At 38.5% G+C, this 11971-nt stretch overlaps 1 protein-coding gene across 1 annotated transcript in view; it reads left to right on the top strand.

Annotated features, from left to right (window-relative positions):
• CMSS1 (cms1 ribosomal small subunit homolog (yeast)) overlaps positions 1-11971 on the top strand; it is a 29168-nt gene that overhangs the window by 16435 nt on the left and 762 nt on the right. Inside the window, exons 4-9 of the mRNA XM_010142348.1 lie at positions 1180-1309; positions 4163-4222; positions 4958-5060; positions 6499-6559; positions 7436-7523; positions 9116-9204. Of these exons, the coding sequence (XP_010140650.1) occupies positions 1180-1309; positions 4163-4222; positions 4958-5060; positions 6499-6559; positions 7436-7523; positions 9116-9204 (531 nt within the window). The remainder of the gene's footprint in view (positions 1-1179; positions 1310-4162; positions 4223-4957; positions 5061-6498; positions 6560-7435; positions 7524-9115; positions 9205-11971) is intronic.

The following is an 11971-nucleotide window of genomic DNA, read 5'->3' as shown; positions in this document are numbered from 1 at the left end:
GGGAAAGAGGTGTGGAAGAAAATCTGTCCCCTGCATTAGAAGCCCTACTATAGCTCTCTTCAAAATTTCTATTGATCTTTGCTGCCCGAGACCTTAGTCTGCCGAACTTGCAGTGAAGGTACCCACTACCCCTCCAAACATGCCAAAAGTGCTTCCAGGCCCACCTCATCTTTCTGTGAAATCTCACTTTGCCTCACATCCATACCCTATTGCTCTGTCCTAACCACATTCTCCTGCTCCTTTTCACTTCTAGGCTTATGCTGCCATGTGTCCTCCTGATGGCAAGTTCAGTTTAGCTTATAGAGCCAAGAAACCTTAAGATGGCCTTTCACAAATGAATCACTTCTCAGTGAGACCAAGAGAGGCTTTACATGCTTGCCATTCTCCCCAGGCTGCCCCTATCCTTGAAATTCTACTGTTTTCTGAAATTCTGTCAGATCATTCAGATGGTGGGAACCCTGGGCTATTCTACCCCCATGATCTGTTTAATCATAGGGGAAAATACAGCAACACTTTCACTTCGGTGACAATTCAGACTTGTTATTTGCTAACTTTACTAAGGTATAAATCGGAGTCATTATGAACTCATGTCCAGGCTCTAGAAGTCATTAGTTTGGTTTAAAAAATTAGACTTTTTGTAAGAACAAAGCATCTGCTGAACTCTTTGACTTCTAGTTTTGTAAGCTTTTAACTCATTTTCATCACGCTTGCATGGTATACTGTGAATATAGCTAACCATCTTTCCTTCCAAAATAGTTAGCCTGTTTTAATAAAAATATAACCAAGACACATATAACCACTTGATTCCTATTCTTAAGAGTATTTAATTATGAAAAATGCCTGAATTTTCAAACTGAAACTTAAGTGCAAAACTCACAAAATGAGCTTTCGGTTGTGTTTTCATTATACCAGCATTTGAGATGAGTGCACAAGATTTTTCATCTTTGGACTCACAGACCACCTCATCGCAAGTATCCGAACTTGCATCTGAGGTCTGTATTCCTACTAAAGACAAAGGGAATCTTGTCCCATTGTAAGGTGTTTTTCTAATTAAGCTGTAATTAAGCCAATAGAACTGTATATGTTTATGGGGGAACATTTATTTACAGTGCCATTAGCTAGCTAAAGAGCAGAAATTATAGAAATGTTGTACTTACCCCTTTTACTTTGTTTTTTTAGAAGAAAATTTCTGATATTCTGGAAAAATCCACTCCAAAACCTGGTGTCCCTGCAGATCTACAAAATCTGCTTAGTCAGCATTTTAGTGAAAACCGTTCAGTGATTGAACTAGAGGAATTAAAACTGTCAGGTAACTTATTGTACATTTAATAGATAAATAATGGGGGTTTTTCAAGGTACTGTTGAGTTCTTTTTCTGCTGAAGAAAGAGGATTTTTGGCACAGGTCTTGAGTTGTACTTTTGAATGGAAATATTTTCTTATACTATTTATTAATTTGCTGTTTAACAGAAATGAAAAGAAACATTGCTTAAATGTGTCCTTTTATTGTAAAGTATTAATTTCAGAGCTCACTTTTCTCATAGAAATGATATGATTCCTAGTAATAGCTTTCAAGATGCTAACTGAGAGTGTGAAAATGAATTTTGTTTCTGGGATTTTCTCTGTTGATCCAGATGTATAATAGGAGGGCTGACAGGGGTAGAAAAAGAAATAATGGGACATCATTATGATGCAGATATGAGATATTGAACGCAATGTTTTTTCGGAGAGTGGCATGAAATGAGATGGTATTTTCAGTCCAACTGTAAAGTGTCCAAGTTTTAACCACGATGAGGACGATCTTGGTTTTTCTGACTCGTAACAGTGTCCAGTTAAAAGCCAATGTTAGAAAAGGCAAAGCACAACAGAGCAGGGTTAGCTTCTGTCAGCTGGAAGTTGCAATAGAGATGAAGGCAACATGGAACTTAGCTGCTTCTTACGCTACAGATAAAGAGGTGTTGTCATTTTATAGGTACCGTCCATTGTTTGTTGGCAGTGCTCATGAAGAACAACCAGCCTGGTAACTAACCTGCGTACACTTTTGATACCTCTAGAACTCTTAGTGACCTGTGGCCAATATGGGAGTCTTCTAGCCCAGCAATGGTTTCTCTCCTTTAATGTTTAAGACTGTCTTTCTAGATAAATACGTTCCTCATGATTCTAGGTTAAACCATTCTTTATTTCAATGAGTCAGGTTCAGCTTTCTTGTTGAATCAAGAAAACCTGGAGAACTCTATACAGATTGCTTTGAAAAGCTTGTGAGAAATATTTTTCAACCTTTAGGGGTTTTAGCAAATAATAAATTGCTTTTGTTCCTTTCTTGTTAAAAATTTCTTGTTTCTTTAAGTGACCCATTTCCATATGGATTCACTCTTGAGTTGGATGGAGCTATTTTTTCTTTTTTTGTGTTCTGAGAGTTGAAGGCGTAGAGTGCCAAAGAGCTTACGAACTTCTACAGCTGTCAAGTCATTCATGTCAAAGCACTGAGCAAACAACAAGCAACTACTTGGAGTTGTGTGTTCTTGTTAACTGACACGGTACAGAAGGTCAGGTTTGTAGTCAGCATGGTCTCTTGCTGCAATCTGGAGCTATGTATTTCTTCCCTTTTACTGAAACTTTCATTTAAATTTGTTGTTAATACTCCAGTGTTGCTGGGCTGTTGGTGAAAAGTCAGTGACTGAAGCCCGTGTCCTTTAGAAAACATCCTTGGAATTGTTCAATCGTTAATGAGACTTAATGTGCTCAAAAGAGCAAAACAGCAGCAGTGATGTTTTGCTACTGGGAGGAAGAGACCATGGTGGGTGTGAAGAGTTATCCTGTTAGCACCAAATGCTTATGGAAGGGCAGCCCTTACCCTTCCCCACCAGTGCCAAATGCATCTTTTAAATACGATTTTAGAAGTGAATCAACTGCCAATCCTTCAGTTGTACACATTCACTCCCTTTGAAGCTCAAGTCCCGGTAAATGTCAGTTTCTGGATTTAATAAAAGGGATCAGTGCAAAATAGAAGTTCTTAACAAGAAAACACGCATTAAATGTAAGATAAAGCAATGGAGAGTGGCTGTGCTTAAGAAACTGCACAGACAGGTCTTCAGTCTGTCATCAGCTACAAACCAAGTTTGTCACACTGTCTGTTCCAAGGAAATCGTGGATTAACACTGCCAGTGTTAGCACAATGCGCCATCGATGTGAACATGAATAACATCTGTAAGGAAAACGCCTTAATTTAGTTAAAATATATCAGCAAACATCCACAGACAGGCACCCTGAAGTGCTGTGCTTCATGGAGAATGACAGCAGATACATGGGTCCCTGAAGACAGAATTGTTAATGCTCTGCAGGAGCGTATTGTTCCATCAGGCAAAGGACCCTTAACAACAATGGCAAGTTTTCAGACCATCTAATTTTAATCACCTTTTTAAGGTGATCACCTTTTTTAAGAACATAATTTTTTTTTATATAGACACTGGAGAAAGTACCTTCCAAAGAACCCATTATGCCCTTGTCTGTCTTTGTTGCCTCTGAATAAAGCTTAAAGTTAAATGGCATGTCGGCCACAGAATGTTTTTAAGACTTGCTACTTAACATAGGGACCAGGTAAAAGATAGTCAGTCAGTGGGAAATGAAGGAAGAGGAAGGCATTAAAATGCAGTGCAGGTTTTGCCATTAGGGTCAATATAGTTTGGTTTATTGCCGCAATATGAAAGGCCAGAAAGAGGAGCAAACTTATTGACAGGTAGATTATTGGTAGGTTCTTGCATTTACACAGCATGAATTGAGTGATCTACAAATTCATCCCATCACAGGTAGATTGGAGGAACAGTCTATAGCAGCTTGACTGTAAGGTTTTTGAATAATTGTGGCAAAGACATACGAAAGCATCTTTTAAAGTAGATGAGCACACCAGTGGAGTGCTGAATTCAAGGTTTCATGGTGGCAGAAAACAAAGGAATTGCAACTGAGTTGAGAGGTGCTAACTTCATTGATTTATCCAAGATAAAGCTTCTTGTGCATGAGATGTACATTAATCTTTGTTTCAGAAATGGTAATTCATTGATGATTAATTTTAACACAATTGTGATTTCATCAATATAACTAGTGGTTGTGCTGCAAACATGAATGTTCTTAAGAATGCATCAACAAAAATTTTTTTTACATTTTCAGATTCCTGTTTTTTGCCAGCCAATGATCTCACCCACAGTTTTTCTTCATACCTGAAGGAAGGTGGGTTAAAATGCTGGTCTGTATGAGAAAAAATTGTATATAAAACATTGTTAATGCAATATTATTGCAGTTTTTATCTGTACCTCCACTTATTTTTTAATTATGAAATTTATTTATTTATTAATTTTATTTTTTAAATTATGAAATATTAATAACGTCAAGGATTTTTTTCTTATTTTGCATGACAGGTCTTGTTTTTTCTGGCTCATTTTTACCCTACAACTTTTTGTATCAAAATGTTCTAGGTTTCTTTTAATTGCTAGGGATTATTTCTCAGTAATTTATTGTGGTTTCATAAGTAGGTGTATGTATTATCTTACAGTAGAAGTCTTGCAGCTGTCTGCTGACATGAACCAAGATAATTTTTTTTCTCTTGTGTATTTATATAGAACTTCTGGTCTGGTGAATGTTTCTTTCCAATTTGTTTTCCCTGATACAAATTACCATATGTGGCAAATGAAGACAATAGCCTTGTCACCTTACAAACTGTGGATTTTTAATGCTTATATAATTTGTTCAGTTATGTGATATTTGTGTACTTTATTTATTTTGGGCATTTTATTTTCCAGTTTCTCAGCCATGACTAAATGTTAAAGTGTTGCCAGAGATCCAGACCTCGTAGGAGTCAGCGTGTGTGTTCTTGCTGCTGGCTACCATTTATCATGTACTCTTGTAATTTAAAATTGTGGCATGCAGTACTTTCTCAGTGTGTGCACACGGGCTTTTTCATTGCAGTTTGTCCTAAGTGGGCAAAACTCCGTAAAAACCACAAGGAGAAGAAGTCGCTGGTGATGCTTGTTATCTGCAGTTCTGCCCTTCGTTCCTTGGATCTCATCAAGTATGTCGATAGCAAATGTTATGTTGAGATTGGCAGGCAGTCAGAGGTTTTGTCTTGGAACCACAGACAAAAAGGCAAAACTGGGACACTGTCCTCTGCTAGCCAACAAGTTGACTCAAACTGATGCAATATGCCCTGCTTCTTTAAACTGTGGGAGTGTGGCGTTTGGTTTTAGTCTGAAGTAACACTTAGTACTTCAGTTGCATGGAAGTGCTGTTTTTTTAAAAAAACAAAACTTAAGTGTAACCAATTTTAGGGAAATATGCGACATGTTATACTTGGAAACAGAGTAAACCCAAGTAAATCATGATCCACCACTAGAAATCATGACTTTGCATCAAAGGCAATGAGGACATGGCGCTCTAGGGCCTCAAGTGCCAACGCATGCATCTGGCCTGAGTGCCTCCAGGTCTGTGCTCTCAGCTGTCTTCGGCTGGCAAAACTGCTGTGCAGACATTTTCAGTGTTCCCTGTCCTCTTTTTTCCCTTCTCTGTCCTCCCCCATCTCATTCCAGAAGGCTTGATGACTTAGATGAATTAATGTATACCTCACAAATTTAATGGTTGTCTTTTGTGTCTCAAGCCCATTTCCTCATGATTATCCATCAGTACAACATGAGATAGAGAGTTGGGAAGTTTTTCTCCATGCCACAGGCGGAAGCATAGATACAGCAGATGTGCCAGTAGCACTTAGCCCCTGTTTGCAGATATTACCATCTGAGACTCAGGTGGTTTGTGTGTATATTTGTATATAAACCTTCAGCTTTGTTCAAGAGAAAATCGAAAACTTGGCACACTGCAAAAAACAGGCAGAGAAAGCTGTCTTAAATGACATTCAGTAAATACTGAATATGTTGTCTGCTGCTTGGTTCATAATAAGAGTTGTTGCTGTGCCAAAATGCAGTGTCAGAAAAACAAGTCAGTTTTTTTGAGATATGAGTTTTGCTTACCTGGAATTTGGGCAATCTCTGCAGTAAAGACTGTGGCATCCTGGGTTTTCCCAGCAGCCACACTGCAGGAAGATCTATAAAATGTAGATTGGTCCATACATGGATCTTTCCTCTTGTGCACATACAGGCGTGTTCATTCATAGGTGAATCTCGGTGACAGAGGTATTATTTTTGAATGAGAAATCTGGTCGTTAGTTTTTAACTAAGTTAGCTGTGAAAGCACAGGCCGTAATTACTAAATATTGTCTGTAAAGCTATCTAAACAATATTGCCCCCTACTGATATCTTCTATTCTGTTTGTCCAGTTGTTGATCACTGTTATCAAGTAGCAAAAAAGAACGTACGTAGTGTTCAAAGTACAAGCAGGGGTCACTGGGGAACTGTCTCTCTCAAGCATATTGAGAAATGCCAGTTAGTTTGCTTTCCTCCTGTGTGGTCTTAATCTCAGCCTTGATTCTTGCGTTATCTTTTTCAATTTTTTATTGCTAGGTCAATGACAGCATTTAAAGGAGACTGCAGAGTTCTCAAGTTGTTTGCAAAGCACATAAAGGTAAGAGAGCTGCAAGAGAGTTTTGATAGAACAACTGAGCAACTACCTAGTGTTGTACCATTTTCTTTTTAAAGCATTTAGCAAGAGTGCCTCTCATACAGGGTTCATATAATGTTCCTTTCATTAGGTAATGGCGCCTTTGATATCCCACTGTTGCAGTTAGAGGAATCTAGCCAAACACTGTCTCCAGTAGCTCTGGTGCAATCCTATGCAGAATGTAGATGTTTATACATATGCTGTGTTTTAAAGATGTTCCACATTCCTATGAAGTGCTCATTCAAATGGCTTTTGCCTATCTAAACAGAAGGCTCACACACAGGTTTGTAGAAACAAACTGTACCAGAACCCACATTTGCATTCTGCAAAGTGGATGCCTGGATTGCCCATATCCATACCTGTTGGAGACCACAAGTTATAGGGAGGTTGGAAGTAAAGAGTGGACATTTGGCCTTTGATATAAAGGTTGTCAAACACACAAATGTCACTTGCTTTATTTCACCCTTTTTCAGTGTCTTCGTCTTGCAGGACTTCAAAGCTAATTCAGCTTTGTCAGGTTTCCAGATACTTCCAGAGAATTTGTTAAAAAGCTGAAGGAAGCATACTGTTCTCACCTCCAAAAATAGTTGGTGCAATAGCAGATTTTCAAATTTGAAAATGACTGAACTTCTAGAAAAGTGTGATGCCCAGCTGGCTGTTACATCTCTTAAACTTTCTTCCAATGTATCAGTTTGACAGTTTGAAAGATGAATAACATTTATAACTTGATAGTGTTCTAGAAAGAGATAGCATGAAATCTTGAAGTTTTTTCCAGCTCTTTGAGAAGAAATTTTAAAATCGTGATTTTTACTGTGGCTTGTCTTTCTCTCTTCAAATTAGATAAAAGAACAGATGAATATGTTGGAGAAAGGTGTGTTCCACATTGGGGTTGGAACTCCTGGGAGAGTAAAAGCACTAGTGGAGCAAGGTAGGAGAACAAGGAGAGTTTTCTCCATAGTTATCTTATACTGGGTCTCATAAGAAGCAAGACTTTGATTGTTTTTAAAGTGCTTAGGTTGACTTGAATCTGTGGATTTGGATGCTAAACTGTACAGTTCTGTTTCTCCACTTCTACTATGTCAGTCAAAATGAAGTCAAGATTCTACTAGCTGATTTTATGACTACTTTAAACTGGCATAAATCAGTATTATCAGAGAAAGGCAGAGTAATACTTCCCCCCACCCTGTCAGTGCCCACTTATTCTCCCTTCCTGCTTCTTATGCTAGCCCAAGAGTCTGTTTGGCAGGTCAGTGAACCAATCCCAATTAAAACAAAACCAGTGTGCACGCAAAATCAGGTAATGACCAGGCAGGGGTGGGGTACTTCCTCCTTTGGCAGGAATACTGATTTATGCTGACTTGAAAGTGATTGCAGAACTGTGGAGTAAGATTTAAAGCTCCAGGAAACCAAACACTGCAAGTAAATCAAAAGGAAATAACGGTAGAAGTCATTGTATCCTATGTCAGTCTGAGCTCAGTGTAAACCTTTGTGAAGGGCGGACAAAAGATCTGCTTGCTGATTGGTTTCATTTCTGATTTGCCTGTAACAAAATACATTATTCTGTACAAACCTCCTTTTCTCTTACCAAATTTTCAGTACTTTTACTGCTTGATAGACTTTATGTACACAAAGGAAAACAAACAACAAAATGACAAGGTGATAAAGTGATTCTTTCTGTTTCTCTTTCTCAACACTGTCTTTCTCTGACTATGGTTTCTTGGCTAGGGACTGGCTGTGGATTAGGGCTCTACTGTTACTTCTGAAAGTGTACAGGAGTAGCATAATTTTGCTGTTCCCTGTGCCCTTCACCAACATTAAATCGCTCAGCACATCAGCGCATTGTCACGTTAGGTGGAGGCAGCCTATGACAGGGACACAAGGGTGTATCATCCTAAGGTCTAGTCCTTTTTTGACCCCTTAGTGTTGCAGTGTGACGTCACTAGAGAATGGAGAGAAGTACAAAGATGTAGAAGATACAAAGATGATACAAGGATGTAGAAGAACAGGGAAAAATAGGGAAACAGCTAGAAGGGCAGGTTCAGAAAGGACTTTTTTTTCTTTCACCACTTTTTATTTGGAGGATAAAGAAATTCTTCAGTAGCACCACTGACCTGACTCGCATTCACATAGCACACAGTCCTGTAAATGCTGTCCGTTCCCATTAACAGGAGTTTTCAGGCTAGGGTCCTTGTAATTTACCAGCTCCTCATCAGCTGTGGAAATTCAACTCCTGCTGTTTCATCAAGAGGAAGCTTGAGAAATTATTTTCTGGCAGGATGTTAGCTCTTGACAAGCCTGGCAACAGTAGTTGTCCTGCTTCTGTGTTTATCTTCTAAAAATGCATGGGATTATGTGGTTAAGGGAGTTTGCAGTGTCAGTGCATTAGTTTTCCAAGCAGCAAATGTAGTACTTAAGTGTTCAAAGGTTAGTTTCTTTGGAAACAGACAGCAAAAGATGTAGAAACCACTTTGATAAGCACATATTGTACTATCTTGGTAGTAAAATTTGTTGCCTTTTTAGATGGCCTGTGCTTGAACTCCACAAAATACATGATTCTGGATTGGAACTGGAGAGATCAGAAACTAAGGAGAATGATGGATATCCCTGAGGTATTGTATAATCACCTGTATATATTATATTTTGTGTATTCATTACTTCTGGGTTTAGTGCCCAGGTCTTGATCAGTTAGGCTTTCTTTCTGTAAAGCTGACTTCAGTCACAAAGAAGTCAACATTTGACTGGTAAGTCCATACTCTCAGGTCTCAAAATTACCTCCTGAGGAAGATCTTTCCCTGTTCTGTTGAAAGTCACAGCCGGTCACTGTAGACAGCAAGTCTACAGTGGTGCTGTGAATTTCTCCTGTTTATGCTAGATGGTCCTCTCAGTAAGAAGGACAGTTAGAAGGACTTTGTGCAAAAGTTTCCTCAAAAACTAGAATAAACTTTGAAGAAGCATTTATTTGTCTCCATCTGAGAGTAAGATAACTTTTTCTGAGTAAATCTACAATCTACAGACAGTTTGGCGGGGAGGGGATGGTTTGGCAGGAGGCAGGGTACAAGCCATTTAAAGCCATCCATCTTTTGTAGACGCCTTTAAAGATAATTCCCCATTCTTTTCAATTCTGTAGTCCAGCTTTCACATTTAGTGCTGTGACAAGGCACGTTTACCATATGCTGTGGGGCATCAGCTGGTATCTAGGCAGAATGAAAAGGGAAGACTCCTCCATCAGTCGTCATTATAAAGCTCCCAGTTTCCCGTCAGTGTTTCCACTTTTTTTGCACATTTAGAGCAGGCTGATACACAAAATATCCAGGGGAAAAGGACTCTTTTTTGCATATAGGCGTGAAGCTGTTTCATAAGTGAAGTCCCTCTCTGCACTCGTGTGTATCTGAATGTGCTGTATTTTACAGCCCCGCATACACAAAGATACATGTTCCTAATAATCTCAGATAAAGCACCTCGCAAAAAAAAGACATTGCAGAAATGAAGTAGCAAAAAAAACCAACTTTGCTTTTTGAGGCAATGAGGCTCCCTCTTTTGGTAAATATGTAAGTCTCTTTTGTATGGTGCTTGGTTTTCTAAACAACAGAGAACACAAATTCATAGACATAGCAATACAAAATGTGCTGATTGCAGTGGGATGGATTTTTTTTTAAGTCAGCTGAAGTAAATACAGTACACTCTAAGTGATCCACCTCAAAAAAATAAAGATTATATTGCTAGTATTTGATTTGGGGCTATTGTGAACCTAAACTGCCCCTTTCAGCTCACTGCAAGTAGCATCACAGCATTTCTGCACATCTGTCTAGGAATATTGGCCAAAAATGGTGACTCTGGATGTATTTTATTAAGGCAAACTCTTAAGGCTATCTTAACGTCAAGATGTCAAGGCTTAGTTCAAGATAAAACCAAGTAAGAATGTTAAACCTTCCTACATAGTGTTAGCATAAAGAATAGATACTTATTGTGCTTACAATAGGTACTTATGTGTCATTACAGAATAATGAATATGTGATTACAGAAAAGTCTTAAAACCTGCACTTGGCTCAGGTGACACAACGTGCAGAAAGGTTTTTGACATCTTGAACTATCTAAATGGAGCATGCGGCAGCTATTTGTCCTGATGCAGACATCAGGCAGTTATTTATAAGGAATGTCAGCAATAAAAGACACTCAAGTAGTGTTTTTGGAGATAAGGCATCTTAACACAGTAGAAATCAATGGGATGGTTTGGCAACTTGCAGACCTGAAATATGGAATACAGTCTTAGTGAGCACAGAATCTTACTCTTCTGGCATAAAACTTGTCACATACATGTTATGTATATGTCTTGTCAAAAAGAGGAATTATAGTACCAGAAATGTAATTTAGAGAATTGGCAGTTTGGTACTAATTTCTTTCATCTTGTATTAGTTGTGGAGGCAAAATTGTACCCTTAAAGTTAGAAATGAGGTGTAGTGACTTATTTTCAGTACAAACCTCGATTGTCAATAACTTCTTTGCATGTGTAAGGTGCTGCATCGCTAAGTTTCATTGTAATTACACCAGAAGGCAAGAAGAGCTAGAAACATGTGTCCAGTCTACTTGCTGGTTTTGTACTCACCCGATGGTCACTGGAGAATTACGTACACAATGGTATATTCTGATAAATACATGAATGTAAAAACACACAAATCTTCCCACAGGACAGTCCTGCATCCCATCATTTCCACATAGTGCGTGGTGCCGTGATCCACTGCTCTCTCAGTTGCTTAACATCTCATTGGTTAATGCTGTTGGGCTTTTTTTTTCTCTGTTTCTGCGTCTTCTGCTTCATTCATCTGAAACAATGGAGAGAAGGAAATAAAAAGAAAGCTCACATAGAAACCAGAGGAGGGGTGAATGAGTTTATCTGACCCTGTCTTGGAACACGGAAGTTATACTAAAGCAAAGGGGTTTAAATAAAAATTTATTGTATACTTTCTGGTGTGAGCAAAGGACAAGCTTCCTACTTTGAAAGCTTTGTGTGTAGCGGTTGATGGCAACGTAGACCTGTCTCAACTCCCAAATAACTTGTTTATAAGATTCAAATGGAGTTTTTCAACAAAAAAAAATATTGTATTATCTGTAAACAGTACAAACATTGAGCCTTGAGTAAGATTGAAAATACAAAATGTTTACGTTTCAGGCTTCATGAAAGCAAAAAAGATTGGTAAGAAAAGTACTTGTGATAGACAATTGTTTTCACCCTCATGTAACATGTCCAGCATGCAATAGAAATTGGTCAGGCTTTCTCACATCATTTATTCCTGTGCAGAGTGTAGGCACAGAAAGATGTAATCCCGAGAGAAAACTTGCAAATAAGTTACTTGTATGTGAGAAGAGGTAGCTATAAGG

Source organism: Buceros rhinoceros, unplaced genomic scaffold (genome assembly GCF_000710305.1).
Source record: "Buceros rhinoceros silvestris isolate BGI_N320 unplaced genomic scaffold, ASM71030v1 scaffold10038, whole genome shotgun sequence".
Classification (NCBI taxonomy): Eukaryota; Metazoa; Chordata; class Aves; order Bucerotiformes; family Bucerotidae; genus Buceros; species Buceros rhinoceros.
This window is presented reverse-complemented; position numbering and strand designations above follow the sequence as displayed.